Source organism: Octodon degus, unplaced genomic scaffold (genome assembly GCF_000260255.1).
Source record: "Octodon degus isolate 3935 unplaced genomic scaffold, OctDeg1.0 scaffold00005, whole genome shotgun sequence".
NCBI classification, from domain to species: Eukaryota; Metazoa; Chordata; class Mammalia; order Rodentia; family Octodontidae; genus Octodon; species Octodon degus.
Genome location: NW_004524581.1, coordinates 16,217,546 through 16,241,262, shown reverse-complemented (window position 1 = coordinate 16,241,262; position 23,717 = coordinate 16,217,546). Strand labels below are relative to the sequence as shown.

Below are 23,717 nucleotides of genomic sequence, written 5' to 3'. Positions count from 1 at the left end.
TAAGAAGAATATATGCAGTGTATTATTTGTTGAAACTGTACTTCCGATTTGATTTGAAACTGTCTCATTGCTATATGTTTATCAATAAAACTGTAGAAAAAAAATAAAAAAAAATTAATGAAATACTCATAAAAGCCGTAAAAAAAAATAAAATAAAATTAGGTTGAAAGAGTAACTCCATTAGGACATAAAAGCCTGAAAACACTGAGCGTTATTAAAAAAAATTAGCTGAAAAATGTCACTAATAATCAAGAACACAGTGAAGGTGGCCAGGCACGGTGTATGCCCCAGTAATCCTAGCACTTGGGAGGCTGAGGCAGAAGGATCACGAGTTGGAAGCCAGCCTGAAATACACTGGGACGGCAATCACAAAACAAACAAAAAGAAAATGGTTTGAATTTTCATTATTTTTGAAGATCAGCTATAATATTTAAATCAGAACATAATACATAAATGAAACGTCTTTGGCAAAGAAACAGGTTGAATTCTTACACTTTAGGAAGAGTAGTTTCCCATAAAGCTCTACTATGAGGCTGTGTAATTTAGCTATAGTTCGTATAATGTCCATCTACCAATGAAACAAAAGATTACGATATTCGTTAATGAATTATGCTATTCTCAATTATTTTTTATTTTAAAATTTTTATTAAGGAACACTAAGCTTCAAATTAGTTAAAATCAGTGAATATCTTTTATTTGAAGAAAATTATTGAGATCTTAAGATTTGGAAAAATTGAACACTTCATGCTTAGCTGAACATATTGCAGTTAATTTTTAAAATCAGATCATTTAGCGATAGGAATGGTTGCGTGACTGTTGTTTTAAAGACCCCGTGCTGGGGAAGACTAATGTGGAGATAAACAGCGTGAGCCGAGCAGCTCCGCACAGCTAATGCCTATGGTGTGGGAGTGGGTGGAGGCGGCGTCATGTGATGAGGTCAGCCTGCCTCAGCTGATCAGTCCATTGACCCTCCCTCAGCAGACAGTGCTGGCAGAGAGCATTCAGTGTCTTTCTAATTATTTTCTTCTACCTGGCTTTTGCACACGAGAGTGTTGTGTCACTAAGCAGGTGATGTCCGCATCTTTGTGTATGGTTTCCCTGTCTCCTTCAAATCCAGTTGTTACATTTCTCTCAGGTGCCACCAGGCACCAGAAGGACAGGAACAGAATAAGAAAGTGTAAAGAGCCACTTCCTGTCCCCTAGACAGCCTCCTCTCGTCTTTCTCTGGCCTCCTTTGGTGAAGGCTGGCTGTAGTTACAGATGCCTGAGGACACAGAACATTTTCCTTTGCGATGATCTGTGACATCCTCAACCTCCCGGAGTGGCTCGGCGTTTTTTCTATGATTTACTGCATAGTTTGTTCCTCCCAGTACTGGGGAGTGAACCTAGGGCTCTCACCCTGAGCCACACCCTTCACCCTCACTTCTGCCTTTCTGTTTTTGGTATTTTGGGACAAGGCCTCACCAAGTCCTTGAGTTGCCTAGGCTGGGCCAACCACTGGAATTACAGGGGTGTACCACCAGGCCTGGCAATATATAGGGGTGTGTGTGTGTGTGTGTGTGTGTGTGTGTATACCAGGGATCAAACGCAGGACCTTGTGTTTGCCAGGCAAGCACTTATTCCACTGAGATATCTCCCTGGCCCCAGTATATAGATGTTCAAGATTGATTTTAATGAAAAATTCTTCCAAAATGCCTACCATGAAACAGGTTTGAAAAAACAGTTGGACTTGATAAGTGTATTTTTTTCTTTTTTGTGTTATGAAAAGACTTCAAATAAAAATAGTAAAAAAATACCAGTAGTTAATATACTTTGTATTGCTAACTTCAAAGTAGTTAATCAGACTATAAGACACTGACAAAAAAGGATCTTGTCTTAAAAAGAAGCAGCAAAGAGATAATAGCACAAGAGTTTCAGTGAACTAAGAGAAGATTTGTCCCCTGATGAAATTTAGGGCAAGACCTCTTTGCAGGTAAATTTTACTTATTACAATATTCCAGGCAAGGTCTAAATCCTTCTTGTTTCAGAATAGAAATGTACTGTTTTATTGTAACATATACATGTTCATTGTGAATGCCTTCATTCTACATGGAAACCCACAGAGAAAAAAACTGTTATTCTGAGACAATGGGATTGTTAATATTTAGTATAAAGCTTTCTAGTTTTTTTGTAGCTTTATAAACATTCACCTAATTACTTAAAAATAGGATCAGGCTATATACATTACTTTGTAGTATATATTCATATGATTATTGTATAGATATATACTTTCATAATGATTTTCCACCAATTCTCAGAATTTCATTGTGTAAATGTACTATCTGTGGTTATTTCTAATTTTTCATAAATTAAAAAGGTTATTTTTTTTCCATTCACCAAGGAATGGATAAAAAGATGTGGTATTTTTATACACTGGAGTATTACTGAGCTATAAAGAAAGATGTACTCAAGGCTTTTGTATGAGCCGCGGACCGTTCTCATAAGTGAAATACACAGACTTGCTTGTGTAAAAATCATATTGTCTCCCTTATATAAGAAACTGAAAGCGTAAATAATATCCAAGAGGTACAGTAGATATAGTGAAAAAGAAAGTAACTGCCCAAAAGGAAAGAACAACTGAGATGGAGAAAAAGAGAAAAGGAATGGAGAAAAAGATATGTCTATATACTCAAGTTACTAAGGTCATTGTACTGCTAATTTCTGTTAGTTCATTGAAAGGAACAGTTAGTGCCTATATTGTTTGATCAATCTTACATGCCTACACCTAGTCATCTGAGTGACTACTTTGAAGGTAACAGTATGAGATATAATAACCATTGCTAACATCCTCTCATCTTGGTTTGAAATTCCGAATTGTTTTTACTATTTTTTAAAGGCTATTTTTATACATATCTTTGTGCACCTATGCAGTATACTATTTGGCTATGACTGTTGAAAATGGAATTGTGGTTTAAACGAGTATATACTTTTACAGATTTTGAAAACAAAGGCAAAATTGCTTTCCAGATAGGTCGTTTCAGTTGACACGCCCGTCATTATTATGGGCGAGTGCCCACATCTCCTCATCTTCAGAAACTACAGACTCAAGAGCAGTGTTGCTGGGAGGAGGATGCCCTCCAGCTCCATGGGCTTGGGGTTACTTAAGCTCTCTGGGTGTTCTGGTGGTTGTCGCTGGCTGGCGAGGTCATCATCATCTAACCAGTGGTAGCCAGAGGCCGCAACTCCAGCTTTCCTCTTGCAGTCTACCACGACGGTGCTTTAAGCTTGCCTCCTGTGCTCTTCTCCCTTAGATTGAGGAAGACACGTGGCAGAAATACTACCTGGAAGGAGTCTCCAATGAAATGTACACAGAATATCTCTCCAGTGCCTTCGTGGGTCTGTCCTTCCCTACTGTTTGTGAGTAAGTGGCTGCTAACAGGATACTCTTTGACGTGCAGGGATTGTGACTGTGCTCCTCGTTGGAAGCCACCCACCTCTGGCTGGTGTGGTTGGGTCCCTTGACATTTACTGAGGGCATCCTGTGTGATGGAGCATCCTGTGTGATGGAGATTGGGAAGATGAATCCTTCCATGTCTGTGCCTTGGGGGTTTCTGCTGGCCTCAAGCTGTCCCTTGGGTTCAAGAACCTTGAGGTTGGACCCATCATCTCCACTACCTCATGACCCTAAGGGCAATTAGCCTGTGAATCTTGCCTTATACTTCTACACTGCAGACACATGTATGAAGGAGCATGGCACAAAACCATGTATATCTGATTTTTCTTTTCTTTTATTACTTTGGTACAGGAAGTGGAAACCAGGGCCTCTTACATGCTAAGCATGTGCCCTACATAAAACTTCACAAGTACCTTTCTGATTCAACTGGGAAAAAACAAATCTTGCTAATTCCTTGATAGAGGAATTTTAATCAGCCGTCTAATCAAACCAGATCGTAGCAACATCAGAAGCTACTGAACTAAAGCCATTTAAATACTTTCACAATTTATGGAGGAAATTTGGAACCAAATGTATAGACAGGAGTCCTGCAAAAGTCCTTGCAATTTATCCCCTCATGGACAACTTCTTTGTGATAGTGAGGACAAGGTTTGGTTTCTGCTTTTGCTGGCTCAGCAGGGTGGGTCAGGGCAAGGAAGCTTGCCTTGGCCCCTCTAGAAAGAATAAGAGATCACCTATGTGGGGTCAGTTTGGTTTCTATACCTTCAGTCCTCTTCACCCAACCTCGGGGGTCCCGGGTGTCTACCGTGAGGCATGACGCTCCCTCAGATTCCCCACGTAGAGTCCTGGGAGTTTGGGTTCACGTCAGAGGCAGACTTTGTCCCTTAGAGAATGCAAACTCCTTGAGAATGGTGGACCATCACCTCTGATCCATTGACACCTTAGCAAAGGTTTCATAAGTCTCCATCTTGCTGATAAAACACTGGGAAGAAATGGGAATCTGAGACTCCGGTTTCGTTTTCCTCCCTCCCTACTTGCAAATCAAACACACCTTCTGGCGAGGGAGGACTGAAGGCATAGAAACCAACTTGAGTGCCCTTTCCAATAAAGGCGAGGGAAGTCGGGGGTGGGGGCCTGCTGGCGCCGCTGTGTCACCCTGCTCTGTTCTGTGCCTGGTAGGAGGGCCCAAGTGCACGTGGCTTCCTGTCTACCTGGGGAGTCTGTCGGGGTCACAGCAGGTGGGCTTCGCCATTCCCTGGGCCCCGGGCCCTGAGCACTCTGAAATGGTTTGGCTGTTTACTGAAATCTCTCACCCTGTCTCTAAGTGAAAGTTTAAATGCTAAATGGACTGGAAAAGTGAATAGGTAATTGATTTGGAAGAAGTTATTTTCTGAAAGTGGATGCCCCGCTGTACCGCCAGCGCTCCTCTTTTTGCTGGCCCTTTCTCTTTCTGCCATGGGGAGAAGCTCACCACCCAGAGGCAGTGGAGCCTCAGAGGCTGCGGCTGACCCCGGGGGATCTTCTCCTTGGAGCTCAGCCTGCTGCGAATAGGAAGCACGGAAGCCAGCACTTGGAGCAGAAGCTGGCTTCATAAGCAGGCAACGGAAGCCTCCCATGTCAGGGGCGGGGTGATCTGAGGTCAGGGCAGGTGTCTTGGGGCATTGGGGTCTTAGCAGGCAAGGGGGAAAGACCCCCATATTAGCTAGTGAGTTTTCTTTGCCTGACAGGTGCTGATGTCTAGCTTGAGCACTTTTCCAAAAGCCATTTGGCTGTTCTCTGAAAACTTGAGTTTAGGCCATCATAGAACTAACCAGAAAGGGAGGACAGGGAGGATGGCTCCCCCTAGAGGTTGTAATGGGTACACCCACATGGACTCAGGTTCAGGTTCGCGATCATCTTTAATTTCTTCAAGGTTATTTGTTTCAAAATAGCGGTATTCACATCAAAGGAGATCCCTGGCCTCACCTGGAAATGTGAGCGCACATGGCTAAGTGACAGCCACTTGCTGCCTCACTCCAGATTAGCATTAGCATCTTAGGCCTGGCCTGTGGCCACAAACAGTCAGGGCCCCTCTGGCCCACTGCACGTTGCGAGACTTCCGTGTCCTGTAGCACTCATGGATAGAGTGACTGCTTCAATGTTTTCCTGCATTGATTTTCATATTTAAACTATGCCCCCCAAGGGAGAAAATCCCCCAGACCTAACTTGTCACAAAACTTAATATTTTGTTCAGGAAAGCATTTGGAATGAAAAAAGAAAAAAAGAAAAAAAAAAAGAAAGAAAGAAAGCCAGCTTTGGATATGAGTGAGAATTGCTTTCAACTTTAGCGCTATTATTCGTTTAATGCAATGATACGGCAGAGGTGGAACTAATCAATAAAGAAAGGACATTTAATGAGATTTAGGAACATCCCAAAACATTGAAGCTCTCCTCAAGCATTTGATTATCTGGAGGCTTAATTATCTGTGTTTTCTACTTTAAATTAAAGAAAAGCCATAACTCAAAGTTACCAGCAGTTTAATGATAACACTCTTCAATTCAGGTTAATTAAAGCACAGGCGTAATTAGAGTGTAGTGCTGTATATCACGGGGCTGGCGCATAAGTATTTTCATTACAGTAAGAATTGGCTATTCAATTTCAAGATGACATAAAGGATGCCAAAATGTATTTTAAGCTGGTTCATGGAGAAGAAAAAGAATTGAGGGAATATTCTGGGTGTAATAAAACACAGATAAAATATACAGATTTTTTCCGAGTAGTTTCTGTAATTATGCACCACACTAAGACAATATGCATCCAAGAACATCTTAAAGCATAAGAGGAAATAAATGTGTTCTTCTCCTGGGTTGGTAGAATGCCACTTCTCAGGGTGGGGTCACTATAGGGAGAGGCTGGAGTTTTCTCAGAAGCCGGGAGAGCCAGTCTGTGGGAGTGAGTAGAGGGGGACAGATCAGTAGGTGAAATTAAAGGTCTTCTCATGCGAACAGGAAGTGGCTGGAAAGTGGTGAGCGAGGCAAAGCTAGCTCCTTAAAAATCTCAAGCCGCAGCGGAACTCCCCGGTTCAGGGTGAGCCCCGCATCTGCATCATGCTTTAGCTTCTCTGTGAGAGTCTCACCCGCATCAGACCAGAAACCGCGGCTTTGTTCCCAGACCAGAAGGGAATTTAGACACAATTCTAACGTCTAATTGCTCATCTGCATCCTCTCATTTATCCTCATAGCAATCCTGTGACAGCTAGGTTCATCTCACTATCTTTGTTTTGTAAACAAGGACACGGAGACGTAGAGGGTATAGGTGCCCATCCCAGTGCCAGCTGAAAGGCGAGCTACCAGGTTTCCAGTGCTGAGTCTGGTGCAACTTGGAGCAGGCCGTAGTCGAAGCCCATTGTGAATCTTCTGGGGAGTTTGTTAAATGCCGCAGTGTCTAGGCTTCCTTTCCAGATGCCAAGAAGATATGGGGGAAGGCTTAGAAATTGGCTTTTCTTTCTTTCTTTCTTTCTTTCTTTCTTTCTTTCTTTCTTTCTTTCTTTCTTTCTTTCTTTCTTTCTTTCTTCTCTCTCTCTCTCTCTCTCTCTCTCTCTCTCTCTCTCTCTTTCGCTCGCTTCATTTCTTCTTTCTTTTCTCTCTGTCTCCTTCCTTCCCTCCCTTTCCAAGGCAGGAGACTCAAACTCTGAGGACTGGAAACTGCTGTCTTACCTCCATGTTCCACCCCTCACTCTGGAACAACCTCTATTTGTTTCCCACTTTGAGCACACTCACTGGCATCACAGATCATAGATGGCTTACAAGCTCATGTGAACACTGGGGCCTTTGTGGGCTCTTCCTTCCCATCCTTCCCTCTTCAGGTAGGATATTCCGCAATCTCTAAGGTCAGAGGAATGGGTCTGAATTATGCCAGGAAAGCACAACCCTGACTCTGTTCCTAGCACCCATGCCTAATCCAGATCAGTGCAAGGAAAAGTCACTGGGGCGCTGAGTCTTTTAGAGCCGACATTCAAGTCTCCAGTGCAGATGAGCAAAGATGTTTCTGGTTGGGGGGGAAGTCAGTGTGAAATGCAGATAAGTCCAGGGGTGCAAGGGCAGCTGAGGGTGCAGCCCCTAAAGTCGTCACTTGGCCTTGCTGGTCATGGTGGGCATGGCCCATGCTTTCCATAGGGTGCCTCTAGAGTATTCTTTTTGAAGGCCAGCAGCTCCCGTGTATCCCTTGTTTTTACATAGCTTGTCCCCACGGCAATAACATCAAGACAATGAAGCTTTTGGGCCTGAATGACAGCGTGCCACCCACTGTGTTTCCACTAAGGAACCATCTACTCTCCTACCCTCCCTGTTCCCCACCTTCCTCAGCAGGGAACAGTGAAGATGCCCATTGCCAGCACCAAGCCTGTAAGATAGGCAGAACTGGGATGCCCCGTTGACCCCTAAAAGATTGGGTGTTTGAGCAGTAGCTACTCTAGGGTGTTGTGCAAAGCATAAGGTACGAGCTAGGGAGTCACAGACCTCCAGATCTAACCTGTGCTGCGTATGTGATTGGGGGAGAGAGATGCTTGATTTGTGTGCAGCCCTGTCCCTCCCAGCTGTGTGGCGTGGGGCTGGGTGCAGGCCTCTAGTTTCCTCAGGCCTGAAGGGGCAGGCTCAGCACCACTTAGCACTGTGTACTAATGAATCACCTCTCTCTCACATGTTTTCCTCCCCATTGAATAGAAGCACCTGGAAAGAAACACACTGTGTCATTTTCCAAGTCACACTTGCTCTTTAGCAAATTCTCCTGTCCATCAGTCCCCAGGCAATGGACCAGACACTTAATGAACCTGAGATATTTCCACTATCACGGTCATGCCGAGCTTGGGGCCACTGCTAGAGGTACCTGCATTTAGATTTGATCAAAGGTGTGCCTGAAAGATGAACAGCAGTACTCATAAATGCCAACAAAAGGGATCAGTTTTCCTGCAATGAGCTGCCTCCATGGTTTGCATTCTGGCTGGGTGTGGGAATACCCATGCTCAGAGAGCCGTGATGCCTGTCTCAGTTATTTTTCTCTTGTTGCTGGGACAAAATACCCAACACTCAAAATTAAGGAAGGAAAGGCTTATTTAGCTCACAGTTAGTGGAGGTTTCAGTCCATACTCAGCTGACTCCAAGGCAGAGTGGCACATGGCAGAGGGCAGCTGTTCATGGAGGTAGAATATGGCAATCAGCAAGAGCCAGAAGGGAGGGGAAGCAGTTGGGGCAGCTAACAAGCCCCTCTCCCTTCCTTATATTATATTCCAGCTATCTGTCTCAGGCCGGGTGTAGCGCTCACACCCATAATCCCAGCACTGGATCAGGAATTAATCACAGACTTTAGAAGCCACCCCAATGACTGCATGAGGCTTTTTTTGGGGGGGGGGGCATGACAAGTAGACACAACCATAACATTGCCCCTAAAATGTTCAGTGGGTGCACCCAGCTGGAGTAGGGACACTGAGTGCTTGAGGGAAAGCTTCTGGGAACTGCGGGGGTCCAGGGGAGGCCTCCTGGAAGAGATGCCATTTGGTCTGTGCTTTGGAAGGAGCTGAGATTCAGAGGCGGGCGGGGAAGAAGGAGTCGGTTTTCTAAGCAGTGTGGAGCTGTGGTGCGAGGCTGCGCACTCACACAGAACTCTCCAAACACCCAGGTCACTGTGAGGTTCTCTACTTACAACAAATTAGCTTTGTCCCCTTCTCCCCTATAGATGGGTGAAAGAGACACATCAGATGCATTTTGAGCTGTGCTGCTTGCGGGGACCCCGTGATACTGTTTTTATCCTGAGAATGGCAAGAGATGAGCTGCACATCCTTGCCTCAGGTCGGGGCCTGAGGGTGAGTGGGGGAGGAAGAGGAAGCCCGGGCTTCAGCAGCTGGGCTGTGGCAAGAACATTATGTTCTGGGTCCCAAGTCTAGCAGTGAGCCCGTTCGTCAGCCGTTCATCACTGACAAAATATAAAAAGCCTAATTGTATCAGGTTTTACAGCTCAGAGGAGATTAGGACCAAGGATATATTTAAAATATGATATGTCCCTCTGTCCCTCTACAGCTGATAGAGCAGTTAAAATTCAGATTGGATATAGAGTGTTCAATGCCCAGGTAACTTGAAGAACCCCAGCTGGATCTTCCTCGGCTGTGCTGAAGGGCAGTGCTGTCCCCAAGCCTGGTGTGGCTGCTCTGTGCTGGCCCCAGACAGTGCAGGCGGCGGAGGAGTATCCTCACCCCTCACCTCTGTCCCTGCAGTCAGAACCTGAGAATTTGGAAAATCACACTCTCATTTTTTTGTCATTTTTGCCTGGCCTGATCTTTCCAAAAAAAGCAGTAGGAAGAGAACTTTTTCAGAGTACCCAGAGAAAACCGAACCTCTTCCCAATGAAAACTATAACTAATTTAACTTGAATTTTTTGAATTGTTACTTTTTTGTTTAAACCTAGATTTGAACATAGACCCCAAATAAGTCAGGCTAACCCAAATATTATACAATAGATTTCTTTAGCCTGACTGCAAAAATTTGGCGTTTTGAGAACATTTGTAAAGAGGTTCCAATGTAGTCTTTTAAAAATATTTTTTCTCTGACATAACTAGCTCTATCCATCCATTTATTTAGAGTTTTAAAATCAAGACTGAACCTTTGTAAACATAGATGTAAGTATAATACTGATGATTATTTTTTCTCTAGGCACGAAGAAGGTGGCCAGTAGTCCTTTTTATGTACCAGTGAATAAACCAGTGATCATAAAAGCCACTGCAGTGCTCAGTGGCAGGCTACGGGGGCAGATGCACGTCCGGAATTCTTGACGGAAGGGCCAGGAGGAAGCTGGGTTGGAACTGGGATGGCTGCTGGGTCACATAGAGCAAGCGTATAGTTTTTTCTTACATTGCAGTATCTGATTAATAATGTCAGAAATGGATTTCTTCACACTTCAGGCAAATGCTAACTATCCCTAACAAATAACGTAGCTGTTTTTTAATTCAAGCCTTTTAGGTGTACTGGAGGAGCTATTGAGCACAGGGGTAGGGGTGTGTGTGCGTGTGTATGTGTGTATGGGTTTGAGAATAAGGGTAATCTAAAACTTTCCCACTCAACCTTTACCAATGGTATGAAAGAATAGAGTTTATCAACCTCTCCATCTGCATTTTAAATAACATTTTTTTATTTTTTAAATGTGATATGGGTCTTACCAACCATGATGTTTTCAAAACAATTTCTTTCACTTGATGTTTTTGTCCTGGGAAGGTATCATGTCAAATCAAAGCTCCTGATTGTGAAGATTTTCCGTTGGAGCCCCCTGACTCTGAAGCCCAAGCTGCAGACTTTATTGTGCATCTTCTTATTGCATGTGTGGGCCTGACATCTCCAGGGGCCTCTGGGTGGCTGGAGAGGGGCTGACGTTTAGGGCAGGAGCTGAGGGTAAGGGGCATGGTGGAGCCGCCACTTCTGTCCTCACCTGCCTGCCACAGGGGGTGAGTCGTCCTCAGCACTCCAAATGCCATCTCTCTGGACTCTTCCTGGGCACATCAGGAGGTGCAAACTCTGTGGCAGGTTTCGTGTTTAAATTCACACCAGCAAATAATCCTTCCAGTCAAGGGGGCTGATTTAATGGCAAGAACAATTTATTTCCCTCTGGGTAGGTAGAAACAGTTGGACTCTAATTCTTAAGAGCTTTTGTTCAGGAACATCTGGGTTGAAACTACTATAGTTAACAGATGATGCTGGCAGTAAAAAGGGGGGTGCTTTGTATAATGTTGGTGTCAAATTTGGTAGACCTCTACTTAATAATTATCTGGAAAGCAATCTAACTTGTTATTACAACAGTTTCATTGCAGATTGCTGGTTTAAGACCTTTTTGTGACAAGCGGCATTTTTCTTGAAAAAAATAAGTCATTTCTATTCCTCTGTAATTATTTTTGCAACAAGTGACAACTTCCTGTATTGCACATATTGAGACATTTTATTTTAGGAGTCAAGAATTAAATTCTTGCTAACGTATGGCTCATTTTGGCCTATTTATCACGTTGTGAAGGGCTTCTTGCCTTTTCCTTCTACTTTGCCTTATACTAATCCTGCTTCCTGATCCCATGTTGGTGATATATACATTGAAACTCCATGGGCTGAGTAAAGCCAGGCAGGTAATTATAGAGATTTAATGGCTAGTGTCCTTTTTTGCTTTGCCCTTCAAAAGATGTTGAATGATATAAGTAAATATTTAACCAGAGGACAAGGGCTGGCAAGATAGCTCAGAGGATTAAAGCACCTGTTTAGGCAGATGCAGGGACCAGGGTTCGATCCCTGGTGTGCCATGCTGGCCCTGCCCCTGCCCCTGGGGCTTGCTGAGACAGCATTGAGACTGGGCATGGTGGTGTGTGCCTATAGTCCCAGTGCTTGAGAGGCTGAAAACAGAAGGATCACTATGAGTCGGATCTGTGTAATGAGACCCTTTAGACCCTGTACTAAAAATACATTACATATACATATATGTTTAACTAGAGGACAGCAATTCTGGGTAGTCCGAAGGCAAGTTCTTAGGCATGGACCCATGTGATAGGATCTCTAGATATGCTCAAGAGTTCATTTCTGTCTGCCTCTTAGAACTGGCTTTGCATCTTTACATAATTTAGGATTTAGGTCAAATTTAGATCCTAGAACATGTAACAACTATCATTTCCTTCCAGGCCCTCTTTTCCAGTAAGTCTGCTTACAGCGAACATGACAAATGAAGGAGCTTCTTATATCAAGATCCTATCCCAGCTTCCTGTACTCCTTCTAGAGGTCCTTAGTTTTCTACTTTGCCTTTTCTCCATCACTTGTGAGGATCCACTGTCCTTTCATCTATGCATTTGTTTATTTAGCCCTCATAGGCAGCCTGATTTTTGTACTTTACAAAATGCCACGGGTGGGGGCAAAGCCTGCTTCCTACACTGCAGCACTCAGTCCAGAGGGAAGAGAGAAAAGAAACCTGGTGATGAGCACACCAACCTCAATCTGTTCTTCCCCACTTAGCCCCCACCTTGAGTCTACATCTCTGCTGCCCCCTGATTCAAGAGCTAACACAAAGAGTGTGATTTCAGCACTCACGGGGGGGGGGGGGCATGGTTCTGTTTCCAGCCTAAATCCTGATTGTCCTTCAATTATTTTGTTGATTACAGATGATACCTCTTGGAGCAGAGGTTGAGAACTTAGAAGCCTCTTGCTTGCAGGCAGTGAGTAACAAAAAGCAAAGAGTGAGAAGCCAGATTATGGTGCGAGGTGGGGACCATGCATCTTGGGGGAGACTTGCTCCCTCTATGGTATAAGCAAGTGCTGCTAGACCAGTCTGTTTTAGCCACATGGGCTGTGTTTCCAATGCAGCCATCCCTACTTTATCAAGGAAGGCACAAGAGCCAGTTTTTATATGAAGCCAACAGTTGGTATCTATTTCTAGTTGTTCAAAATCAACTATGCCAATAAAAAAAAACATGTTTCACGTGGGCCTGGGCCCATCCCTTCATTTTTTCTGTCCTTATGAGGCATACCTGTAGGGTATACTACAATGAGACTTGCTATCCTCTTTTGGCTTTTGCATGTAAAACATACTTGATTTTGAGCCAGCTATGCTCCCTTTCTAGACTGCAGCTTCTCTTACATATGAGAAGGGCAGGACCAGCTAATTTGGAAGGCCAGCGTCTAGAACTCTGTAGTGTGGCCCTGTTTGCATATATTCACTGTTACAGCACTGTCCTTATTTCCTGTCTGTCCTTAAGCCAGTGAGCAACCACTTTCTTGGTTCAAAAGGATTCTCTTGAAAAGGCCTCTAAAAGTCAGTGTAGAATCCTCGTAGGTACGGATTTTAGAGTTAGCACATTGCGGATTTAAAACTTGGTAGATGAGGATACTGGCCTGCTGGTCATCCTCTAAAAAGTTAAGAAATATTTACAAGACCACATGGATTTTATTGACTTTCCTGCATTAAGAGGCTCCTTTCTTTTTATATCCAGTGGGTAAATGGCATTGTAGTAACTTGGAAGAAATAATTGGCCATTACCATGAACGGTTTTTCCTTTATATACCAGTAGGATTAAGAAAACAGTTAAGATCTTTGATCTCATGAACTACCAGAGAGTGGTCCCATGGAATGGTGGTTACTCGTAGGATATCAGCACATTGAACCTTTGCATGATTCATGCCAAGATCAGTTTCTCCTTGACTTTTTTTTGGTGGGGGAACTTTACTATTTACATTAGGTAGTGGCTACTTGATCTGGTAATTTGGTTCCATAAACATAGCATAAGCTATCTGATGTTTTAAACAATTTGAGTTGCAGAAGTAGGAGCTCCACAAAGGGGGCACATTCGTGGAATTCTGGGAGACGTAAATTAAAAGGGCATTTTCCCCATTGTGGTTGGATATATGTGTTGGTGTTTCAGCAAACTACGTGATCAGCATGAAGGCGAGGTCATTCGTGTCTGCTGGCAGAAAAGCTGCAGATCACCCGGAACGCAGAGACACACTTGCATGGACGTGGTCCTTTGAAGTTGGACTGTCTGTTAAAGGCAATGCCTGGGAACCAGCACCTCCCCAGCACCTCACACATGGGAATGAGAGATCGGTCTCATCTCCCTCTGGGAAGCACCGGGCCTTTACCAGCACCTTCTTGGCCAGCAGTATATCTCCAAGGATAGCTTTGGTTCTGTGGCTTCCCCACTGAAGACCAAGTAAAGGGCTTGTGTTCACTTGGAATAAGTTTCAGTCTCCTTGCTGTGGCAGGCAAAGGCCTCACAATCCTGCTCCTCACCATGCTGTCGGACCTACCCATGACCATGCTCAGTTTTGCTCTCCCAGCTCCACCTTGGCTGGTGTTATTGCTTGTTCTCAGGTACCTGGAGCTCTTTCCGGCCTCAGAGCCTTTGCACTTACTATTGCTACTCCCTAGGCCAGCGATGGCAGAACTTGTAGGGCTTTCAAACCTTTCAGAGCTGGAGAGCCCACTGCGGGCCCATGTGCCATAGGCTCAACACCACTGCCCCAGACACTCTCTCTGTGTCTTCTCATTGCCTGACCAGCATGCTCCTGTGCCCTTTGCATCCTTGGAATGGTCCTCCTGGACTGCATTAAGTGGAACATTCCTTTTCCTGTTACTCTTTATCCTCTCTCTCTCTCTTTTTTAAAATTGTCTTCATATTTTTTTTTAAATGCCTTTTTTTTTTTTTTTTTTCCGGAACCAGGGATTGAACTCAGATCCTTGCGTTTGCCAGTCAAGCGCTTATCCTACTGAGCCATCTCCCTGGCCCTCTGCATAACATTTGTCATTGTTTGGAACTATATTATTCACTCAGTATACTTGAAGATTGCCTGTGTCTTCTAGTGCAAAACAGACTTTGTTGGGGATGAAAATGCTGTATGCCTTGCCAGGCATTGGCTAAAGACCTACTATCCAATCACTGGGCAAAGGGTATATTATTTGAGTTTTCTGAGCCTTAGTGTTATTACCTGTACAATAGAATTCTCAAGAGAAGTCTTAAAATTTGGAGTTCTCTGTCTGTCTGTCTGTCTGTCTGTCTGTCTGTCTGTCTGTCTCTGTCTCTGTGTGTGTCTCTCTCTCCGTGTCTCTGTCTCTTTCTATCTCATTGTCTCTCGCTTCTCTGTCTCTTTGTCTCTCTTTGTATCTGTCTCTTTGTCTCTCTGTCTCTCTGTGTTTGTCTCTTTCTGTTTCTCTTTATCTGTCTCTGTCTCTCTTTTTGTCTGTTTTTGTCTGTCTCTGTTTCTGGGTGTGTCTCTCTGTCTCTTTGTCTCTATTTCTGTCTCTGTGTTTCTATCTCTCTCTGTCCCTTTCTTTCTGTCTGTCTCTTTCTCTCTCTCTCTCTCTGTCTGTCTGTCTCTCTCTCTCTGTCTCTCTCTCTCTCTCTCTCTCTCTCTCTGGACTATCTTAAGGAGTAAATGGGGCATCAAGGGAGACATTACCCTGATGCACTGTCTTATCCTCCTTCCCGTGCTAGAGCTAAATAAACACAAGTGCATTTTTCAGTCTGTCAGTTAAGCAATGTTTCATTATTTGAACAGCCTTTAAGATATTAGTAAATACGTCCACTGCAGGAACTTATAGTGTATGATGTCTATGGCTCACTGTTACGTAAGCTTCTATTTCTACCAGTATATAAATATATTTTTTCATTGAATCGTATTATGTCACATGTTTGTATCTTGTTATATAGTATTTGTTATTCATATGTTGAACTAGTCTGCAAAAAGTCACTTGGAGTGCTGCCTAATACCGTATGACCCTTGCTTTATTACCACATGACCACTTTAGATTTTTGTTGCTTTAGATTTTTCTACTCTTGATAAGTAACACTACCTTGAACATTTTTATGCATAAGCGTTTTGCTGTACTTAGTGTTTCCTTGGAATTGAAACTCAGTAAGTGGAAATCTTTGTTAATTGAGCTTTTCTGTATGGACGGACCCATTTGGTACGTACTCTGGGAATTCAAACAAGTCCAAGTCTCTTAAAGAAGTTGTTCTGGTTGAAGAGAGGAAAGTGCAGACATAGGAAACAAAAAACAATAGGAGGCCACCGCGACCAGGGTGAAGTTGGCTAAGAGCTAAATGATGCAGCTTCAGGCCAGTCCTGGAGGAATTGTGAGCCTAAAATCCTAAAATCTGAGGGCAGCAGGAGCCTACTCCTGGGAAGGTGTGACGCGGCCAGGCAGGATGGTCAGGAGGAGAGGGGAGGCCTGGGTGGCTGGGGGCTGGGCAGTAATAAAAGCAGGAGGCAGGAGCCAGCCAGCCTGCAAACAGTCTGGCCTGCTGCAGAGAGCTGTGGGCAGATGAGGTGAGACAGCTTGGATGGAGCCAGGAGTGACAAAGTGACAGTCATGTGCTGGGCACTTACACAGAGGCTAAGTATTATTACCACCATTGCAAGCACACAGGGGTCTGCTCGGAACAACAATATGAGCCGTTTGTACAAAAGACTGCAACAGAATCCAAATAACAGGTCCAGCTGCTCCAAGTCCCCCTCCCCCCGTAGTTAACATTTTACTACCTGACTGCGTAACTAATGAATCTGGCCCCGTGTAAATCCCGAGGCACAGATTCCTGGTCGGGGTCTGTGTCTAGACATCCAGGCCTGCGTGCAATTTACACTCTGAACATCCAGCCCCTTATCACTTGTGAGAAAGCAGATTTAATGGGGAAGACTGGGAGGTCACCCCTGGCACCCCATGGCATGGGGTTGGCGGAATGAAGATTCCCTTGGATAATGAGCGTTAGCAGACTGAAAGGTCAGAACAGTGCTCCTTATGTTACTGCCTAACCGGAAGCTTCTCTCCATCTCATTTGCAGGCTGTGTTTTGTGAAGCTCAAGCTCCTAATGATAGCCATTGAGTACAAGTCCGCCAACCGAGAGAGCCGGTAAGTGAGTTTGCTGTGACTCAGTGGCCTGCTGACATTGATGATGTGAAAGTACACTGTGGGGATATCTACTCTGCGTTGCTGCTGAGCATGATTTATTTGCTTGGAACCGGGTACATTTCTCTGATCAAGGCATGCTCAACCAGCCTGTGTCCCAGACCAGCCTGGCATCTTGGGCGCCACTGGGCATTCAGAGAGGATTTTCCCAAAGGAAAGCCAATCATGTCACCCTGAGCTTTTCAACCTGTAAGTGTTGAACCTAGGGCAGCCTTTCAATCCCTTTGCCCTGCTACGAGCAAAGAGCAGGTGGGCTCTGGCCTCCTTTATAGCGGGCCTGATGTAGAGCCAGGGTGAGAGACTCCGGCGCTCCTGATAGCCAAATTACAAGCAGCCTATCGTGCGCCATATGTGCTTCTCCTGGTACTGCGGAAATCCAGGTGGCAGAGTCTTGGATTCATGTAAATTAGCCAGGAGAGCTGAGCTCACGGGCAGGAGCTCTCTTTATTTATTTATTTTGCACTTAATTATGTGTAAATCAGACTGATGAGGGATGGGGGTCTGCTTGAAATAGATAACAGCCTGGTCAATATAGAGGCTCAGCACCGGAAGAGGGCAGCATCACGTTAATAAGGAGCTTTCTTTGGTGGAGAGCTATGTGTGTTATAGATAAGACAGAGCTGAGTCTTCGTTCCTCAGTTTTGATCAATGGCTTGAGAACAAAAAGAACTAGTTGAGAGACTCCTTTGTTTTTGGAAATGGTACACACAGTCTGTTCTTCCCCTGGGCTATCATTTGTTCCTGCAGATAAATAGGCCTAAAGTTCAGACAGTGCCCATACACACCTTCACAGCTGAGTAGAGTGCAGGACAAAGCTAAAAGTCTCCTGTTACCATCATTTAAGGAGTTTTTATTATCTGTGTGAATGGCTCAATAAATGATAGACTTCATTTATTTATTATTTTGCGGGGTACTGGGGATTGAACTCAGGACCTTGCACTTGCCAGGCAGGTGCTTAAGCTACTGAGCTATCTCCCCAGCTCCAATGACTGAATAAACACAGACTTCCAGTGTCTGTGTCTCTGACAACTAAATCAACCAACCAACCAACCAACCAACCCAAAACGCTGGATTGCAAGCAAGTCGATCCAATGTTTTCTCTTACCTTCCCCACCGGATCAGATTGCACACAAAGTCAATCTGATCAAATGCTAAGCTACTCTGACAGTCCAAATCGACCGAAAGGACAATGTAATGGTAGATTTGGCAGCCAGGTGTCCAACATGGCTGCAGCAGTTAACCCGTATGCACATAAACCTACATTTTTCTTTTCCATGTTGACAAAGTGAAGAATATCATTTGCAAAAAAGCTGAAAGAGTCCTGGCTATCTGCTGTTCCACAGATAAGGGGGACTTGTCTAGGTTGTGGTTAGTTTACCTTGTTTCTTTGGTAACCTAGGATTTTGCCAATGATACTCTTCATGTTGCCCAATCAGGAAATCTTTATGTAGCTCATGTTCTCTGTCAATTTTATGCATATTTAAAAAGAGCTTGTCTTGTGATGCAGGTGATGCAGATGCTAAGATAATAGGCGGACCGTTGCGGAATAACTTAATGCAAGTATCTGCAGTGGTCTCCCATGTGCCAAGCTTTGGTCACAGGGAAAGAAAGGGGAAGGCAGTTAATAGTTCAGCCTGGGTCCACCATCACCATCCTACAAAAACGAACCCAGCTCTCTCTCTCTCTCTCTCTCTCTCTCTCTCTCTCTCTCTCTCTCTCTCCCTCCCTCTCTCTCCAAAGTCTTTCCTTTGATGGGGCTTCTCACTGAGTCCCAAATCGGAGACATTTTCAGCCAAGCCAGATGTATAGGTCAGACTTTTCAGATGGTCCTTATTGTAGAAGAGGGGCGACAGACTTTGGCTTTCTCTTGGCTTTCTGTGTGCTGCTGCCAGCTTGAATCCTCCAGTGTGGCTTGGTCTCGGCGTGGAAGCACAAGGGTTCCACAGGAGAAAGGTGTGTTTGAGGGGATGTGGATCATGCCCCTGACACAACACGGGGTTCATAAGACATCGGACGTAGGATGTGTTCAAAAGAAATAACCTGGTGACCGTTTCTGAGAAAACCAGTCGAACATTTCTGCATTTGCAAAGTTACTGTTTCTTTCGCACTCGCATTTCTAACTGACCAGGTGCTGACTTTCAGAGGTGCCCGCTTCTCCTCCCCGCCGTGTTGCCTTCAGCCTGCGTTTAACCTCCTGGCCCCCCTGTTGTTGGTTTCCCCCTCATGGTAATGTTTTCATGCTTTGCAGAAAAACCTTGTTTTCACATGAATCCTTTAAATGATTTGAAACAAAGGTTTTATTCCTTCTCCTTCTGGTGTCAGTCAATCTATTATCAAATTGTTTGATTTTAAATTCTTTTCTTGTCGTTTTGCAGAAGCCGAAAGCGGTATGCACTCTTCGTTAACTTCCTTTCCAACTCCACCCTCTGTCTTCACTCCTAACCACAGGACTAACCATTTGCCAAGAATTCAAGAAGAGAGAGATTATATATACGTATATATAATCTCATTCCCTTGTTTAATATATATACATATATAATTATATTATATATATTACATATATCCCCTCTCCTACTGGATTACATAAAACTGAAATTAGCCTACTGCTGTCCTGTTTGATTTGTTGGTTCTTTTAGATGCAGCACTAACTTCTTTGCAGGAAAACTAAAAAAGGAAAGGCATAATCCTGTTTCTAATCTCGGCACCAATGGTGGGAACAAATGCTATTGAAGCTGAAAAGGAGGATGCTTGTCTCTAGCCTTCATGTCTGTTCACATGTCGTCCTGCTGTGTCACGGTGTCCACCAGACGCAAGCGCCATTTGTCTTCATGTCTCATCCACGCTCCCAGTGACCTGCTCCTCCCTGTGTTGAGCTGCCACTTTGTAGAGCAGGATTTCTGTCCTTTATCCGCAGAACAGAGACCAAGGCCTTGTTCTGTTTTGCCTTATATTTATTTTGGTCATCTCATTTTTGAATATTTCACGTTGTGAGTGGTACTCAATAAGGCTTAGAATACTGCTATTAAATTGCCAGATTATCAGACTCCATTTCCTGAATGAAACTGCTTACTGGGGGGAACTCAAGTTTTCTCCCCCTCCTGCGCTTGGGCATATTTCTTAATTTAAAGTATCTCAATTTTCGCCATGTGACTTCACCCTGTTTTGCTGCTGTTTTGTGTTGCATGAAGCATGACTTAACTCATCATCAGTGACATTTTTTAAAGAGGGAAAAAAAGCTCTCTTAGTTAAAATTTCCAGGGTAGTTTTTTGAGTAATGTGTTTGCTAAAACAGTAGTGTTGAAAATATACTGAGATGCCTACTTGTTCATCTTTTTAAGTGGTTGTGATCACTGTTATGTGTTTGTAATTGTGTGTATGTGTGTGTGTGTGTGTGTGTGTGTGTGTCTTTGTCTGTAACTCCCTCCGACCACCCAATCCTCTGGGGTTTTTTATGTGTGTAAATAGAGGTGGCTTCCTGTCAGTTTGGTATTATTGATATGATCCAACTGCGAGAAGTTACTGCAACACTCTGCCTCTGCAAAGGTCCACAGTAGTTGCACCTCTGCTGTTGGCTTTTGGCCTTGGAGTCCTTTTATCTTGTGATGAAGGCATGTTGTGATGTAGGCATGACTTGTCCTGAAATGCAGCAGCAAGTGACATGGCTTGCTCCCAGAACCGGATACCCAGTGTTGCATTCCTAGCTCGGTTCTCTCTTTCCCATTCCGTGTGGCTAATGTTATTCATATGTATAGAATAGATCTTCAAATTCCATTTGTAAAATTAATGAGATGGCTAAACAAGTCCTTGCCACTGGCGGACCACATGAATCTGATCAACTGGGAGCAACCTTAATTACCGTGTCTCTGTGTCAATCAACTGGCTGCTGTATACTCAACGTGGAACACACAACTGTGTCTCCTGGACTTATCCTGGAGTACAAGTGTGCATGTCTAGTTGTGTGGGACTCCAGCAGCAGGTATTTTGAAGCTCAGAAGAAATGAAAAGTTCCAGAAAGTTGATAAGGTTTGAGATTTGGGGTCTCCATGAGCTGTGACCTTACATAGCCCACAAACTGCAGAGCAGATGTAGCCTCTGAAAATTGATTTGGACACAGTTCTGACTGAGTGGAATTGTGTGGGAACTTTTGTGTTCAGAAGGTCCCCTTCCCACTGGTGTGGTCACTCTGGGTATAGCATGAGCTGAAGTCCTGGATGGTTCTTACGTGTTTGCTTTAGGTAATGACGTCCCGTTACTCTGCCACACGCAATTGTAATTACCATGCTGTTGAGTATAAACTGTAATCTCCTTTGAGTCGTGATTTTTTGCTTTAACTGTTTGGAGAATGGTACATGACACTTACCAAAAATGGGGGAGGGGGAGCAAAATACACACAGATCTTATTTGTCTGGAGCAGATGAAAATTTCCTTTAAAATAGTACCTGCTTAAGTTGCATTACTGATCACTGATTGGTTCCTCAAATGGTAGATCAGGGAGCTTTGTGATGATTGCAAAAGAGATCGCTAAATGTTTCCCAGTGGTTTTATACAAGTGATAGAGACAGGGAAACAGAGCTTCTGCTTAAGCAAGTCCTGGTCCCACAAGCTGTACAGAGTTCAGCAAGAGATGCCCAGAAAAATGCAGCGTGGCTTATTTAATGCCTCGCCAAGGGACCTGACAAGAACATTTTCCTTTCGGATTGAGCCCTGCTATCAACTTCACATGGACAAGTTTGATGTTTAGAAACATATTTTCATTCTAAGTGAGTTTTCAAGATTGAAGTCAGCATTCCAACTTCCCAAACGATTTGCTCTTTATGCATATTTTCATATTTATACCTAATGTCTCAGAGAGACTGTGAGCTCTGTAGCCAACCTACTAGAAGACACACGGTCACTCTGTCGGCCTGACTGATGAGACCCAAAGCTTGTTTTTTTTTAAAAAGAACAGCAGTGACTACCTTTTCCTGTTAAGAGGGAGACTACTTTCAGAACAGAGACCAGTGAACCAATGACTTAGCTTTTCATCCATTTGAAAGGGAGTTCCAAAGACTGGGTTCAAAGATAAAAGTAAACAGAACCCAATACAGTGCTACCTCTGTTCGTGAACTTCATTCCTTTCACAATTCTGGTTGCAAACTGAATTGCATAAGAAGAACCAAATCAAATTCAATTGCTAGGTTCCATGTTGACCTTTTGGGGAAACTTGATTCAGTTCTCATTTAATGTAGTTTGTAAGGAGAACTGTGGAACGAATTAAGCTTCATGAACCAAGGTGCCACTGTATTGTTTTCACCTCTCTCCTCAACTGTGGGTTCCTTATAGTAAATATATATTTGCTCTACATGGTCAGTGGGTAGACAGAGGGAAGAAAAATCTAGATAAAGAATTAGTCTGAGAGTGAAAGGCAAAAGACAGAGCAAGTATCTTTGAAGAAGGCACCACACCAGCTGTGGGCTGCCAGCTCTCACTGGGAGTTTTTCATTGAAATTAGCAAGGCCAAAGAAAAAAGGAGGCTAATTTATATGTTCCTTGAAATGAGAGAATGCCCGGCCCTGCCAAGAAGATGTCTTTATTGGAATTCTGCTAGTGGATGGACAGGCCTTCTTTACTTGGAGACGTTCCTGATGCTTCCCGTGACACTCTTGAAGTTTATCTTTGATAAAGCTGGTGAATTAGGCAGTCAGAGCCAGAGAACTGCTGGGAAGAAGTGAGCAGGGAGGGGACGCTTGGCAGCTGTGAGAGCGGCACACACTGAGCGCCGGCTCTTCTCCTGAGGAGAGAGGAGTTTTTAGGGGAGGTTTTATATATTCCCATTGGAAAACCCGTTACAGCTTCTACAGGCCGCAGGCACTTCGCAGGAGAGTTACTTCTGCCTAGATCCCTTTTTCTTATTTTTTGAAAAGGGAGATGAACACTATAAATTCTAGATGAGAGATGAGGATAGAAGACTTATGTACTGGAAACAATAATGCCTTTCCTCAAAGAGCCTTTGAAACTCAGTATCCTTACACAGGGCATGGGGGGAGCACAGATACCTGGAGTCAGGGGCATGTGCTCCTTTACCAAACCCTGAAATCCATGAGCCGAATCTGGCACAGCAAGCTCCTTTATGCACTAGATTTCCTCCTTTCACTTCTCAAGAGCCAAGCTCATTCTTTGGAATTCTCCCCGGAAGGCTGCCGTGCCTTCTTATCATGATGTCTACAGGTGGTGCTGCACACCGCACACCCAGATGCTTGAAACCCTCTCCACACCGTCCACAGGGACCTTGAGGGCGGCTTGGAATCGCACGGCCTGGGAGGCCATTTCAGGTGCTTTCGTTGCTTACACATCAGTGGTTAAGATTGGACAGACAGGTGTCAGCTCCCAGTGAAGCCAGAAGCTACTGTGAATTAGCCGTCTCCAATCTCCAGATGTGGCACAGAGGTAACACCTTTTATGTGCCGCAATCAGGCCGGAGCCTTTGCGTGCCAACAGGCCACCAGCTAGGGATGTTATTAGAACCAAGGAGAAAAGGGGGAACAGGGACATGGCATGAGGAGAGCTTATTTGCTTTCATTTAGTTTCATAATTACTTTGCCCATTCTTCATTGCACCCATGGATTACGAACCTAACATGTGTTAGTCACTCAGCACATGGCACGTACTCTAGCAGAATCCAAACTAGTGATTATTGAGCCCATTTTACGGATGAGATGAGTGAGGCTCTCCCATGCCCAAAGCCAGGCTCCATGTAGGTAAAGCCTCACCTTAACCAACAGGTACTATGAACCTGACACGTGAACACCAGTGAGCCCTGTATCAGCACCTAAAGGTTTCTTTTCTTTTTTCTTTTT

General features: G+C 44.2%; 1 protein-coding gene across 7 annotated transcripts in view; it reads left to right on the top strand.

Moving 5' to 3' along the window:
• The window catches only part of Kcnma1 (potassium calcium-activated channel subfamily M alpha 1), a 756,236-nt gene that overhangs the window by 585,526 nt on the left and 146,993 nt on the right, over positions 1-23,717 (top strand). For all 7 annotated transcript variants that reach the window (XM_004624076.2, XM_004624075.2, XM_004624064.2 and 4 more), the window contains exons 15-16: positions 3,291-3,400; positions 16,756-16,824. In XM_004624076.2, the coding sequence (XP_004624133.1) occupies positions 3,291-3,400; positions 16,756-16,824 (179 nt within the window). The remainder of the gene's footprint in view (positions 1-3,290; positions 3,401-16,755; positions 16,825-23,717) is intronic.